Below are 16,314 nucleotides of genomic sequence, written 5' to 3' on the forward strand. Positions count from 1 at the left end.
AAAAATAAATATATGTGTGTGTATATATATATATAATATATATATGAAAAAAGCAAAAAATAACTAACTTTATGTAGCTTTTATCATTAGGCTCAAGACTAGTGTCAGCTTGGTGCCTGGGGCTGCACCTCAGGCATATAAATTAAAAACAAACAAAAAAAACCACAACTCATCACCCTTTTCAAAAGGCACCTCAAGGCAGGCTCTCCCAAAGCTGAGGGGTGTGTGGAAGGGAAAAAGCAAAGGTGGGAAAAAAAAACTTCAAACATCCTCTTTTTTTCCTGCCCCTCCCCATCCTGTTTTCAACAGGACATATGTGGTCTCTACAAAATCGATCTCTTTTGTGAAAACAAAACCAAAACTGTGGTTTTGGTAACGTGTGTTTACAGCCAATGCCTGGCTGATTTATAAACCATGAAACCAAATATTGAAAATACTCTTATAAACAGCAGAAAGAATACGTAAGGTGTTTTTTTTTTTTTACAGTGGTTGTATTTTTTGTGGGTGGTAATGGTTTGCGGGCTTTTTTTCTGTTTTGGTTTGGTTTTTATATGCTAGGAAAGTTTTAGAAATCTTCAGGCCTGCTCTAAGAATAAATTTCTTCCTTTCCCCCCTCATTCTGAAACACTGCAAAGAGAAATTGCATACAATTGTAAATCAGAACGGCATTTTCCTCATTTATAGTTATACAACATGACAGCCAAACTTAACCCTTTCCTATGTTAGAAGAGAAACTGCCCAGGAGGTGAACTTCACGAAATGTAGACGCTTTTATCCTTTGTAAGTGGCACTAAGGAAGCCAAGCACCTTGGATGCCCGTGACCCGAAGTGTTTGCCAAGAAGCACGTTTGAGAATTTCAATCTGCAAGGGATGCTTTGGGGACTGCTGACATCTAGTGCCTACATAAGTGAAGTTTTCCCTGATGGATGTCTTTGATAATTTCCCTGAAAAGGAGCAGAGAGTCAACAGGCTAAGACAGACAACACCGTCTGAGGCAATTCCAATGTGCTGGTCACAGCACACAATTATTTCTGAATTTGCTCAGCACTGCAGCAAGGAAAGGACTGACTGGGTCTTCTAACTGCTTCTAAGCCACTAGCACAAAATGAGTCGTACCTGTTACAGTGAGAAGTATAGCTCTGCTAACGGAGACCTACAGTTCCACACCTGAACAAAAAAAATTATAATATTACAGACTCACATAAAAGTACAGAGCTCTGAACCTGACCAACTACTTGTGACAAACCACAGAAGAAAGACCAGCCATGGGACAAGGGTTTTGACAGCCCTGTGACCAACTTCACTCTGGAGAATTCTGCCAATTAAGATCGCATCAGATTTCATTTACTGAGGAGATGAACTTCAGAGTCAATGTGAAACGGCTGTATAATTAATTTTATCTGCTGGGATCTACAAACGAACCATTTTCTATATAAATATGAGCATGTGACCCCTACTGAAGAAAAATAAATACAACCACTAGCTGGCATTTCCTGCATAGTACTGTAAATGTAAAATGTTAGGCTAAACTACTCTGAACTGCTGGCACAAAGCAAAGGAATTTCCCCTACCTTAAGTATAGTGCTGGATAGAAGATACTTCCTACAGAACTATGATGGACAAGGCAGTCCGAGGTTAGTCTTCAGAAGGTGTGAGCACTGTGAGGGTAACCATGATGAAACTGTTATAGCATATAAACATATAAGGGCATTTTTATAGCCTGCTTTGGGACAGCCTCCCCTCTGATTGAAGGAAAAAAGATGCAGAAAAACTTCCTTCTTCCCTATTATACCTAACTGAAGTTCATGCAGAATGCATGTCCTCTACATAAAGTTTCCTGCAAACAACCTGGAGAGAAGGCTGGAATCAGGGTAAGGAGCTCAACTGGAATTTACTGCCAGCTCCTATCTTTAAGGCCAGCAGTCTACTACATTTCCTGAGCAACCTCCTTCAAAGAAGACACAGGAACTGTAAAGCATGAAGGGAAAGGAGATGGTGGGAACACAATTCTTGCAGACCACCAGCCTAAGATCCTGGGCTTGTTCTTCAAATCTAATGTTTTGTAATTAATTATTCAATGGGCTTATCCTGGTGCTATCTAGGACTCCTAACTCAAATTGCAGAAGTGACTTAGAAACCACAGCCAGGAATGTAGCCATTTCTAAATCTTCGCTTACCAACGCCGTGAATGGCTTTCCCAGATTTGTGGACAACAGCACTAGAGAGCTCTGTAGCACGCTGGTGCCAAGATGCAGTTGTCTCCGTCATTACCCCACGTTAGTCGTGTATTTGGGGAACGCTCTGTTCTGGAACTAAAGAGAAATTCTCTCTTTCTGTCATGGCTTAGCAGATACCATAAAAATACCTTTTGATAGGAAACTCCTAACTGGTACCCAAAAAAATATAATTGTTTTCAGCCAAAGTCTAATGACAGGCACCCTCTCGCTTACCTACTACATCAGAGGGAATCAGATAGGGAGAAGAGGACTGTGCACATTCTTCCTTTGCACAAGCAGCAGGGCCTTCCAGGTGGTGCAAAGATCCCAGTAAGAATACAGGCACTTTACACCTTTGCAAGACAGAATTGTGGGTGGCTGAAGCACAGACATTTGTAGTTCACAAGATAAAAACTGCCATAAACTACCATGTGCTGCTACTCAGATGCTGCTCTCATGGCCAAAGTGCTCCACGCAGCAACAGGCATTTGCTTGTCTCCTTTACACTTTTAATAAGTGCTTCATTTATTATATTCCTGGCAAGAAAGTATTCCTTACTGTATACGGGAAAAAATTACTTATTTTATGTTAATTAAGTTGTTCTGAATTCAAGTATTTCAAAACACAGAGATCTGGATTGGCTTAGTTGGCTGCTAAAAGAAACAGTGCAAAAAACAAAAATGAGATTACCATTACTTTTGCTTATCACAGAGTACCTACAAACAAAAACAGTTCTAATTTTCATGCAGGATACCACAGAGAAGGAGCCATGGAGGATTCGGGTCCCAGGAAAGAACAGAACAATGGAGCAAACTGACATGCAATATGCAAAATTCCTGTGTGGCTAACAAGCAGAAGGTAGACATGCAAACTTGGTCCTGCAAAGTAACACGGAAATTAAACAGGTTTTCAATGCTTAACTGCAGTTAAAGCAGATGCTACAAACCGACCCAGCTCAAGGCTCCTCAGCAGCACGGATAAAATTAAGTTATCCTGCTGCAGTTCTGAGATAATACAAATCAAGTAATAGCAAAATTCATGAAACTGGAATCGAAAACACTGTAAAACGTACAGATGATGCCAGGCTGAGCTAAGGTTATTTACAAAGTGAAGACCTTAGTTTCTTTCTCATATAGTGTCCCAGAAAGAGATTTTGGCAGCTCGCTTGGCTGGTTACTGGTTTGCCTACGGAAGCCCATGGTTAGTTATTTTGATCTAAACTCAAATTTTCACATGTAACTTACATCTGAAGAGTTCTAGGAACTTTTTTTCCCCTGTTAAAATCTTACAGCACTTCAATGAACACAGGTGTCACACCAGAAACACCAATATGAAGCTGAAGTATCAGATGCTGCTTAACAAACCTGTACTGAGCACCGAGCCGTCAGACTGTGTGCAGACTGACACAGCCATCAGCACTACAACCAGAGTCATGAGGCTAAATCCGTGCAACTTCCTTTGATAGTTTTCCATTTACCAGCTGTAAGTATAGCTTAATTAACTGAGTTTAAATAAAGGACTGGACTTAGCCAAGTCACATAGTCTAGTAATACTGGCTCTGTTAAACACGTATGCCAATCCAAAGGAAAGTCTTAAACTCATCAAGTAAACTGCATGGCAACTAATCAAACCTTCCAGTCAGTATTAACAAGCCATGCTCATGTTCTCCCACCACTTAACTGAAGGTAAAGGGGAAGAAGCTCGTATCTTTGTCTCTTAACAAAATGAGAATGGGAGAGACTGCCTGTCTTGTCTACTCAGTCTTAATTATACACCTGAGGACAAAACAGACCAAAAAACACATCTCCCCTGACATCTCCCAGCACATGACAACACTTCAGAGTACAACTACTTTTTTTTTTTTCTGGTATACACCTCCAAAGTTGTGCTTGAGATTTCAGCATACATTAGCCACACCAAAGGAATAAAACTAGGATTCAAACACACACAAATTCAAAACCAGAAGCCCGATAAGTTTGCTCTTTGATTTTCCTGGCAGTTTCTCCCTCTTGCCCACATACGTAAATCAGTTTTAACCAGTTCTTTAGTTTTACCTCCACGTGTAAGTGGAGATAAATGTGTGTCACTTTCCACTCAAGGTTTCTGTTGCTGTTATGACTTTTTTGGGGTGTTGTTTGCTTTTTAAAGTAGAACAGTCTAGCTTTAAAAGCCTGCTTAAAAAAGCCTTTGACACCAAGGAAGCTGAGCATGTCAACAGCACATTGGTACAAAAAAAGTACAACTTTATTGATCTACTCTGCTTTCACATAGCCACTTAATTCAGATATGTAGGTTTTGGGTTTTTTTTTTTGTATTTTCAATTCAACATTTCTAACTAACAAAGTGAGGATGAGTTCCGCCAGAGTTTTAGTCTACGTACTGAGGAAAACTTAAGACAAAGCAATCTCTCCCAATCCCCCTTATCACCACACACAACACTTATAAGTTAGACGCACAGCTTTACTTGGCGCTCCAACTGAGTCTGCACTGCTTGGTACTTGAAGGAAATAAGTAAATTGGTGAAGAGGTAGACAAGCCTCCAGATGCCCTTCCCCAGCCCCTCACAGCCGCCTCACACCGGCTGCTTGCCCAAAACCTCACCTGGCTTACCCCAATTTAGGGGCACCTCACAACCGCAGCATGGCTACGGTAAGGGCACGACATACAGGCGGTGGACACCTGCTTCTGCGGCCGGGCTGTACCTCAGTCGGGGGCTTTTTTAAACACTTCTGCATGCGGCTTTGGCAGGGAAAATCGAGGCTCGCCTTACACAACCCCCTCCTCCCCGGAGCCACCCGCCGGGGCTCGGGGGACGGCTCCCTCCTCCCTGGGTGCCAAACACACACAGAACAAACCCAACATGCAGCCAAGGGGCTCGTCACAACTCCACACACGCACAAAAAAACCACGAAACAAGCCCAACCCGCAGCCAACGGGCTCGTCACGACGCCCCACGCCCGCGTCCACAGGGCGGCGGTGCCAGCCCGCCCGCCGGGGCGCAACAAGTGAGATGGCGCCGGGCCGCGCCCCGGACCCCCAACACCCCCCCCCAAAAGCCCCCCAAAACCCACCCCCAGCTCCCCGAGCCCTCCTCACCCACTGGCTGCTGAAGTAGTCCAGCCCCTGGCAGATGAGGCGGGCGGCCTGGGCCAGCAGCAGCTGCACGCCCAGCGAGCTGCCGAGGCAGTAGAGCCCGTAGAGCAGCGGCCCCCCGGCGCCCAGCAGCAGCAGCAGCCGCCGGCGCCGCAGCACCTGCTGGCCCAGCGCCTCCACGCCGTAGTTGGCGAAGCAGGCGGGCAGCAGCAGGGCGGCCAGCAGCACCGGCGTGCCGGAGCGCTGCAGGCGGCCGAGCCAGCGGCGGCCCAGCGCCGTCAGCGAGCTCTTGAAGGGGTGCAGGAAGGTGCCGCAGAGCACGGCCCAGAGCAGCGGCCGCAGGAAGGCCTCCAGGATGAAGTACACCAGCACGGCGGCGCCGCAGCACAGCCCGGCGAACAGCAGCGCCCCGGTGTTGTAGAAGGCCTGCTTGATCGGCTTCTCCAGCCGCGGCAGCGACACCCCCGAGCCCCCCGACGGGGTGCCCAGCGGCAGCCGCGGCACGGCCGCCGGCGAGCCCCCAGCCCCGCAGCCCCCCGGCGGCTCCCCGCGGTCGGCCATGGCGCCCCGCAGCCCCCCGGGCGCGGCCGCGGCTGCCAGGGGGCGACGCCGCCGCCGGAGGCTCGGGCGAGGGCGCGGGGAGGCGGCCGGGGCCGGAGTGCCGCCCTGCGGGGAGGGAGGGTGCCGGGAAATGTAGTTTTTTCCTCAGGAGGAGGCCGCTCCGTCCCCAATTTCCCTTTTTGTTGGCGCTGGACGCGGCCCGGGCACGCCAGCCCCGTGGTTATGGTGCCACGGGTCGGGACCAGCCCGGCACCTCAGCGCTCCGAGGTCTTTTCCCGTCCTCACCCCATCCCACAGCCCTCTCCCGGCTCCGCTAAACGCCCTCCCGACGCTACTTCGGGAGCTGAAAACGTTTGGAAATCTGCGGTGTCACCGCCAAGGTGGAGAGCAGGACGGGTTGGACCAGCCGGAGAGCTGTGGCCTGTCGGAACCTGCCCTGGCATCGAGTTGTTTACTGAGAGAGCAGCGGCGCTGCTGCTGGGAATTAGGCCGACTGAAGGAAAAGTAGCTCTGTCTGGAGCTTTAGACCTGACATCCGTGATGTTACATTGCATCAAAGTTTTTTTGCAAGTAATCTAAGGAGGAGCAGATTTCCTACATCTGGCATACAGCTGACACGTGTCCATCTGTGAGGGTGACAGCTTGTGTTTTACAGGCAATATAAAAACCTCTATAAATATTTGCTGTGAATAAGTTTGGTGAGGGCTGAGATCCACAACATTTGAAGCAGCTCAGTGCTGGCATTGTGCTGTTCCAACAGTTTTCCTTTCACACCCCCAAGCAACCTTCGCCAGGTACTAAAGCTATCGGCAATGCCACCATAAAGCCTCCATAGTGATTTTTCCCTTTCTTCTGAATGGGAAAGGCAGCGTAACATCCATCTCTACAACATATTGCAGAGGTGCATGCCTCTGAACATACAAAAAGCGCACAGAGGTTGGAATTTGATTTAAAAAATTAAGGTTTACATACAATTTTAACATTATGTAACATCACGGTAGATCTGTGTCCACCAGGACTTCAGAGTTTCTTGTACGCTGTAGATATCCACAGGCTGAAATTACTCTGAGCACAATTGTTTTCAACTTATAAAGTAGGAAACTGTAGTGCAGTTTTTAAAGGCAGAGCAGTGAAGACTGCAGACGAGTGCTGAGACCTATCTGTCCCATCCGCCCGGGAAGGAAAGACACAGGTTTTTCCCACACTTGCTGTAACTGCGTTGTGTCCTGCAGCCATAGGTGAGGCAGAACCTAGCCAGTTTCTGAGAGCTTTTGGCTCGCAGTCCTTACTCTTCCATGCTGCAAAGGCTTTGCTGCCAGTTACACACCCATTCCTGCTTGTAGAGGTCCCTCTCGGCTCATGCAGCTCCGTTTTCCTTTGCCAAACAAACCCTGTGCCAGTTCAAAGGACTTTAATTTCATGCAAAGGGAGGCATTTAGAGACCTACAGGTACCTTGTTTGATCTCGATGAGGATGATGCATTACAAGCAGCTGTCCATAGGAGAGAGAAGCTTTTACTGCACCTTAAAATGATCCTGTCACTCACTGCTCTTTGATCAAATACAACTACCTTCTGGCAGGGCGCTGAAATAGGTAACAAGCACACATCACTACCCCAGTCTTTTCTCTTCGGTTCCTGCAGATAGGAGGAAGCATGCCAAAAAGAGACTCTAATGGCTCATTATAATACATCTATTGCATTAAAGTTCAATTAGCAAGTGTCAACTGAGATTTACAGAGGGGGAGAGTTGAGAATACAAATCTTTCCATTAGATACACAGATGCTGGCAAATCAAATCTTCATAGGCACATCGTTACTCCTTTGATTTTTCTTAACAGACACAGGCAGTCATGTTCTTCACAAACAGAAATTAATGTCACCTCTTTGACTTGAGTGAAGCTATAAATACTGATTTACACAAGCTGAGGATTTGGTCCGTATTATAGGAAGCCTTTCCTATCCAACTGTATTTCACTATTCATTACAGACAATGAAATACACCAGAAATTTAGAACACACAAAAAAAAAAATCAATGAAATAAAGATTGGTATCTCATGGATATCTCACGTATTGCAACACGAACACTTAAGAACAGGGAGATGAATATCAGAAAGCAATCTCTGAGGTGACAGCTCAGGGAGGATCTTCACAAAACACATCTCAAGGTCTGAAAACTTAATTCCACAACAGATTTCAAACAGTGACTGCAGCCTTCGCAGCTGGTCTTGTATAATATTGAAGTACAATGTGATTTTAGATTCAATGGCAAATTAGGTATAAATTGCACCGACAATTTGTGGTTTCAGCATTTGTATGGCCATAGGTATACAGTGCATCTCAGGGACCTATACTAGCAGAAATTTTCCAGTGCTACCTTTGGATGTATTTTTTTGATATTTGTAATTCTTCAATGGTGAAGATAATGGAAAAGGAATGCTTCTGTGGCAATACAGATAAAAAATGTATGTGCCTAAAGTACCTATGTGGTAAGTATCGATGGTCCTTGATGCTCTGTTATGTAAAGAGTAATATAAAATGAAATATTACCTAACGAATAGGTAAGCTTCTAACTTCCATCTGCTGCTGCATTAGCACCCATGATTGTGTGTGCGCTGAATTGAAGCTATTTGAGTCTTCTCTCAAACAATTCCAGGCACACACAGTTCTTATTCACTGCACGTGCAGTCAGCACAGCTGCAAGATCCAGACTGCCTTAAAAGTGCTACCAAAACATGGGATGCTGAGGTGGCCAGGAAGCACAGCAGACAGACAACAGCAAGTTAATAATGACTTATACCTGTAATAACCACAGGAAACTATGCAATAGCTCAGTAACAAAGCCACCAGGTGTCAGCACTAGCCTGTACACTTTGAAAATAAGTCGCGAGAAGTCTTTTTTTTTTTTAAGCTCTGTATAGCTCAATATTTGTGATCACTCAGCTGGGGTTAATCTCATTTTATTAATTCACTGCAGTTTAATAGAAAAGTAATCTCTTCAGATGAATGAGAAAAATATTTAAACCACTACAGATTCAGTAAGAGGAATAAAGATGCAGTAAGAGGACCAAAGGAATAAAATATATGTAACCCTTTAAGTTCATAATTCAGATGTAAACTTTGTATTTTTAGGTGACCAGTGCATACCTTTGTATTTTAGCCTAAAGGAAAAAGTTAATCTTTTATGTAGATTCACCAGATTGACAATTAAAATGAGATGACTCCAAATTAAATATTATTTACAAAATAGTGGTGAAAAGAGAGTGAAAGCCAGCCCTTAGGAGCAGCAGCTCTGAAGTACCCAGTGACTACAGCAGTGACTGACTGCATTGTAGAAACAACTTTGTTCAAGGGCTCTGTTAAAGTAAATGGCGTTATCAGTGCGTAGCACTAGAACTATTCAGGAACAGTCTTGTTAAGTTAATGAGGGGAATCAAATGCACGGTGGTAATGCACAGCAGTCAATAGCACCAACAAAAAGATGTCCATTCAGTGGGCCAGCACACAAAACCACTAAGACCCTGGGATGGACAAAATCTAGAGCACTATCTCGCAGGGTTAGCCCACATGGCAGCTGTGTGCTTGGAACAAGAGCTGGAGCTACACAGACCTGCGTGACAGAAGGGTATCTTGGCCTTGTCCGGTTTGTGACAAAATACCGTACCAATCATCAAACATTATATGGTGCAACATGGAGTAAAATCTAAGACTCTCTGTTGATCGTGACTACTTGGATTGTGCACAAGTAGGAGACGCTCACAAGACCCACCCTTTCTTGCATTGCAGCCTGCAGCTTCAGGGTAGCGATACTGCATACGCAACAGGGTACACAGCGTAAAAGCAATATATTTCTTGGTGCCTCGAGCCAACGCTTCTCAGTCTGTCAGCAAAGAGCTAAAATACATACCCAAGCTTGAGAGATCTTGGAAACTGAAGCTTCCCTTCTTGAGTAACTTCTAGAGCTGCTGTTGCTTGCTGACTGTTATGAGACCTCCTCCCCTCTCCATTTCCAATCTCCGACTTAATTTCATCGTCTTTTTTTGCAAAAGCCTGTTCTCACCGCTTCAGGAGCTGCTCTGTTCGGCCATGCAATGGGGCAGTGATGACAGCAGGACACCCCAATTTGAAATAGTTATATTGATTATAGCTGCATCTCACAGGTTACAAACACACAACATAGAGGTCACCACGGGAACCCCTGCATTCGGTAGTTAAAATACAGACGATTGCTTTTACTTACAGCTTCACAGCAATTCTGATGGTGGAAAGAAAAAAAAAAGAGTAGTCTCCCATGTCTGTTAAGTTGCTATTGTGACCAGTCTCAGTGACTTGCATGGAATTACTCTGGATAATAAATTCAAGCCCATGGCACAGGAAGGAATTATTAACACAACACAGGGCAGCAGCAGAGACCTTAGCCTCACAGAGAACTTTTTTTTTTCCTCCCTTTTATAAATGCCATACCACACATTTTCTTAGACTAAAAAAGCATTTATTATAACAGATTTATAAATATTGTTGTATGTCACTGTCAAATAGCTAAGAAGGCTCACTTTAACACCAACATTTAGTATAAAACAGATGTTACAAAGCAGTATTTTAGGGCATGCATTGATTGTAAAATAGTCCCATAGGTCACCATAATTTCATTATGTATTCATCCAGCGTTATTTTTTCAGAAAGACTACTGCATGAATATAAATAAGTTTGATGATTACTTCTGGACTACAAAGCCTCAGCTCTGCACTCCCACCCAACCAAAAGCTCATTGTCTTCAAATGGATGCTGGGTATTGGCATACAGAACTGAGCTTACAAAAAAAGAAAAAGAAAAGGCAGAATACCACTTAACACTATACTTGCAAAGTGCTTATTTGTATGTTTTATCTGTGTATTAGATTGAAATTTACTCTTGAGAACACTGAACAAAATCAAAAGGTACAGCTGACATTTCAGCTTCAATTTACGTAACACAACACCAAGTGGCAAGAGTTAATTCAGCTATGACAGTCTGCTTACTTGCAAAGAGGTTAAGGCAAACCAGACCTTGGGATATATTAATCAGAAATACCAAGACATGCCAGGCATCTGTCTTAACCTAAACAGAACTCACCATGCTTCAAATATGTTAACAAGTTTATCTCCCCAAATGAAGGGTGGGGGCATCATGCAGAAATATCACGGTCCCATTTTTCCAATGAAGTTAACAGGTTTGGAATTTCATCTTAGACTTTTTGTGTCAAGATTTGAGTGATACTTCCAGCTTAAGAGAAAATTATTGTGGTAGTTTTTTCAATTTGATTTTTATCACTGGTTTCATATCACCAGCTATGAAAAACTGAAAAACAAATCATTGCTGTCCGAATATCTCTGAAGCAGATATAATATTTTGTGTTTAAACAATAAGCCCTTCTCCTCCTAGATTTTAAACATGACATCTGTCTTCTCTCCAATTATCCTAATACTCTATATGACAATATTTCCTTTACCTCTTGAACTTTTATTTTTCATCTTGTTTAGAAAAAATAAGAAAATAACATGAGGCTGATTTTTGTACTGAAGAAGTCAACAAAAAGTTAGTATATAAAAACTGCAAATATAATACCCTAGCAGGCAACATGTCAGGTTTGCATATATTTTTGTACAATGATACAGAAGAAAATATCACCTAGGAGTAAGGGAACATGTAAGACTGTCTTTTTTTTTGATCTTTGAAGTACAGCCTATCCTTTAGTTTTTAAACTGCCTTCTATACTTTTCAGATTTGCACACATACACACTAATACATTTAACGAATTTACTCTGCCTAAATATTAATTCTGGGGAGAATATTTTTCATTAATATAAACTTTGCAGATCACTGTTGTGGAAAAATAAGCAAGAATGTTTTTATTCCTTTGCACAGAATCTAGGTGAATTTTTCCTTTATTTAGTCCTCTACTACTACCATCTCATGAAATTGAACCGAATGGTGTGAAGCTTAAGAGAGAGCTGTGAGACTAAGTTCTAGTCTCTCTGATGTAGTGGGAGGTGTCCCTGCCCGTGGGGGGGTTGGAACTAGATGATCTTTAAGGCCCTTTCCAACCCGAGCCATTCTATCATAAATTCGGTAACGTGCTGCAATCACTAGTCGCCATGAAATGTTCACTACCATGAGTAAGCATTGAAGCCATAAAAGATCTGCAGCTGTTGGGTACTTTTGAAAAATCCAGTTCTTTAAAAATCCAATTTCTTTAAAATACCTTTACAGAATGGTTCTTAGAAGTGCCATAGAAAATTTTACCTTGTAAGGACATTCCTAAATAAACTGTAAGTGCAGATCAAAACTAGCCTATCCTAAGCAGCAACCTTTCTACAAACACGGGTGGTGAAGCTCTACATATGCTTCAACCTCACATCGGTGAGGGAACATCCCTACTTCTGTAAGGGACATGGAAGCAAGTTCGGAATGAGCACAACTCAAATTACTTGGCAATCCAAGAAAAAATAAAAATCTGCCCTTTTCCTTACAGCATATTCTTTGCTATTGCCAATGCAATCACAGATTTTCAAAAAAAGTAATATCTGTTCAGTCTGTTTTTTCACACCTATTGACTCCACAAGCTGCACAAGTCCTCCTTAACATTTCAAAATCACACTGATTTTGCCTGAGCCCAAATTAGAGAAAAGTTAAAACTATGTATGTTTGTACTCTGTAATTTACCAAACTCAATGTAAAATTGAAAAAAAAGTTACCCAAATGATTATTTCATACTAGTAAGAGGTGAAGAAAAGGGAGGTTTACCTAGATCTTATTCTGTATCTGCAAAAAATCAGACAGACACATAAATTGCACAGAAATAGCTAGAAAGGAAAAGAAGTAATGAAAAGTTGGCATATGGTAAATACATATAAATGTTTTTCTTTTGATTAATTTTTGTACTCAGGAAATTAAGATTTTCTTTAAAGCCATCAACAGGCTTCCAGTTAGATCCCTATCTGTGCTGGGCAGGCTGTGGAAGGACTGCATTAGGCACTACCACACACAGAAATCCTGATAATGAAATTTTAATTAGGGAAAAGAGACAATGGACAAAGAAGGCTGTTAAGACTTAGAGCCCCCATCTTCTGAGATTTGAACTGCCACAGCCGAGCAGTTTGCAAAATGGCTAGTGAGCAGGTAAGTATGCAGCAGCCAATTGTCACTACTGTGCAGATGACCCTGATGTGTTTTTCTAACTTTAAGGGCAATATCAAGCCGCTAGCTCAAGTCTTGAAGTTCCCTGGGAGTACATATCTCAAGGCATAAATCTGACCTTCTGCCCACCTCATCCCTTACATAGCTAGGACCTGTATAAAAGTTAAATTCTTGTTAAAGTCAGATTCTGCGCCTTCTTTTCATATCAAGTAGTATTTTCATGTGATTTACATGTGGCAGAGCCAAAGTCATGCACGAACAGGAGGTTTGACATAACCTTCAACCCATCCTTCTTCTCCTTCAGCCTTACTAACAAACTCTCCACTCTTCTAGTCTGAAGTATTGGAGGTCGCCTCTGCCTCATCATACAGCATCCAAGCAGACTGCTCCACCTGTTCTTCACACAGCAGTATCAGGGCTGAGATGGAGGATACCAGTTGATGCAGGGTATGCAGCACATACACAATTCCGTGAAGCACCAAAACAACTGTAATATTTAAATGTTTCTACTTCTACCATAAATTTAAGGCTCTGGACCAGTTATACTTCGTATAAAATATTAGCACTTTTAGAATAGGCATCTGTAGAAAAGAGTGATATTAGACCTTTAGTAATTCTGTCCGTGAAATATGTTCCCTTCTCCTAAAGCTATTACTGAATGCTTTTCTCTGGGAAAACTATTTGGAGAAGTTAAAAAAAATAAATAAAATAACACCTGCTACACATCAGTGTGGTAAACCAAAGGGTCACAAAATGTAATTTAAATGCTAGTAAAAGCTACCAGGTTTGTGTACGAGCTCCAGTTCTGCCTCTAGAGTGCAGCACAGTGCAAGCCTCCAGCACCCCCACCACCACAAAAAAAAAAGATTTAGAAATTAGAGACTAGAGGGTCTGTCCCATAAAAGGAGAATAATTTAGTTCTTTTTAATTGTGTTTTTAAATGCCTGATGCATTGGAGGGAGAGGAAAGTAAGGATAATTTAAAAGATTTGTGAGGAGCCCTGCCTCTTTCCTCCCCCTACAGCTTACAGCAGTATTTACTTACAGGTAAGTGGAATAATGTCCACAACACAAATTGCTAACTGTGACCTGGATAACCATGAAGACAGCTGTATTTCCATCTTCCTTATCCACTAACTCCTCTTCACAGCTGGGCTAAGACTTCTCAGGATCCACATGCTAAAGAGCACACAGCAGCTGTGGGAAGGAGCACAGAACATAGGCTAGTGACAAGGAGAAGAGTTCTTTTCAGAGGAAGACTGGGCATTGACACTCACAGTAGGAATACCGTCCACAATTTGGCAAAAGAAGGTACACATATTTAAGCAATTTGGTGTAGGATGGGCTGTGCAGTTGCTACTTCCATTTCACAGCAGTCATTGAGTACATGAAGACAGGTGAAAAGCTCTTCTGTGTTCAGCCCCAGGATATGGAGCCCCAAATAAGCTTCAGAGCTACTACCTGGGCAGTTTGCTGATGCACACAACACTCCAGTTATTCTCTAATTCTTATATTAAACACTGCAAAGTCAGTGCCAAACGCAAGTTTTGGCAACATTTAGCCCAGCCTGGGGAGGTTCCATCAGATTAAGGAAGCTATAAATGCTTATTTTCTTGCTATCCAACAATTGCAAAAACAATCAATAAGGACATGAAGGCCTCAGAGGGATTTCAAATTTTCTAATGAATATATTCTCTTTCAAAAACAGACTAATTCCCTTATAATTATAGAATTTTGCATGAAAGCTTCACCCTGTATCGAATGACATTTTAAAATCAGCTAGGCTTTCTTAGGAAGAAAAAAGCAAAATCAGCATCTAGAAGTATCTCAACTATACTTAAAAATAGTTATTTGAATCCACTGAAGAAAAACAAAAACAAACTTTATAAAGGTCTTTCCTCTCTGCTTATTTTACTCTTCCCTATCCTACTCTTCACTAACTCCATGCCTTACTTACTATTTGTAGTGGAGTACCTATCAGACACTACAGTCAAAAAGCAAAGTCTCTTTGTGAGAGGCACTGTCACAAAGAATCTCATTTCTTTTTCAAATAGCTTATAAGCATATATACATTATAGGCAAGGTGGACAGAGTGAGCAGAAGGTAGGATCTCGTTTAGTGTAACAAACAATGGTCACAACTGAATTTTGTTGCGCGTGGAAAGAATAATGTACTCAAGAGTGCTAATTAGTTCTTCATGGTCTTTCCCAGTGCTATTAGTCTAATTAATTATCCTTCTAATTAACATTCAAAATCAAATTTCCAAAGGCCACCATACTCTAAACATTACTTTTCTAAACCTTATGTTTCTATATTAGGTCACCCTGCAGCAAGATGCTCTCCCTCTCAGAATTAAAGCGTTTTCCAAGTGTGTTACTGCTAGCTGCTTGCTAGTAGGCACCATAAGGAATCTAAAAGTGGTGCAATTTGGAGAAGGAGCTTTCTTCTGAGGGAGATGTTTTCCTTTGTTTTATATTGGTACGCATTAAATAGAAAAGTCCAAAAAATGAATTGAAATGCCATATTCACTTTAAAATTACTTTGAAGAAAGCTACTTTTTAGTGATTTTGTACAGCAGTGATCAATCCTGCTTTTCAGTCTTAAGAAAGAAAACATGCAAAACAAAACACTTCCCATGACAAGTTAATATGCCCACTCAAATGTTAAGACAGCGGATACCATACAAAGTTAAGTACCATTGAATTAAAGCCTTTTCATTTCTCTTATTACCTTTTTGTCCTCATACTTACTCCCAAATACTAATTTCTAAACACTTGTACATTCTTTGTAGACTTAAATCTAGAAGATTTGTGTTCCTGCTTTTTTCACTCTGAAGAGTGACTCTCAGACAAAGTACAACAATACAACAAACTTTCTTTACTGAAAAAAAAAAACCTTACCCCACCTCCTGCTTCTAATTTGTTAGTTATTTTTAGCTTTCAACTCTCCTTAAGCTTTCTGCAAAGCATTTAGAGAAAGAATTGTAGCTTTTCTCATGTGTATGAAGTAGTACATAAAATTTTAGAACAGTTTACTGGAGAGTAATAACAAAGCTAAACTCAATCATCAACTTAAATGCCAAATAACAGATTGCTTTGCTGCTTGTTGTGGACTTTTATTTCCTCCCATTTGATTAGAGACACTTAATTAGTGCTAATTAGGTCCTTTGAAGTTTGGGTCAAAGATTTTTTAGAAGTGCACATTTCTGCTTATACTTCAAAAAGAGAAAAGTACAACAAAACCACCAGAGAGCACACTTAAAAGTAACC

General features: G+C 42.1%; 1 protein-coding gene across 6 annotated transcripts in view; it reads right to left on the reverse strand.

Moving 5' to 3' along the window:
• TMEM245 (transmembrane protein 245) overlaps window positions 1-5,950 on the reverse strand; it is a 90,457-nt gene extending 84,507 nt beyond the window's left edge. For 3 of the 6 annotated variants that reach the window (XM_066992620.1, XM_066992619.1, XM_066992617.1), the window contains exon 1: window positions 5,314-5,946. In XM_066992620.1, the coding sequence (XP_066848721.1) occupies window positions 5,314-5,871 (558 nt within the window). In that variant the 5' untranslated portion in view covers window positions 5,872-5,946. Of the gene's footprint in view, window positions 1-5,313 lie in introns of all 6 variants that reach the window. The other 3 variants (XM_066992621.1, XM_048046073.2, XM_066992622.1) reach the window with 3 other exon arrangements.
• Between the last annotated feature and the right edge of the window lie 10,364 nt (window positions 5,951-16,314).

This window comes from Anser cygnoides, chromosome 2 (genome assembly GCF_040182565.1).
Source record: "Anser cygnoides isolate HZ-2024a breed goose chromosome 2, Taihu_goose_T2T_genome, whole genome shotgun sequence".
In the NCBI taxonomy this organism is placed as follows: Eukaryota; Metazoa; Chordata; class Aves; order Anseriformes; family Anatidae; genus Anser; species Anser cygnoides.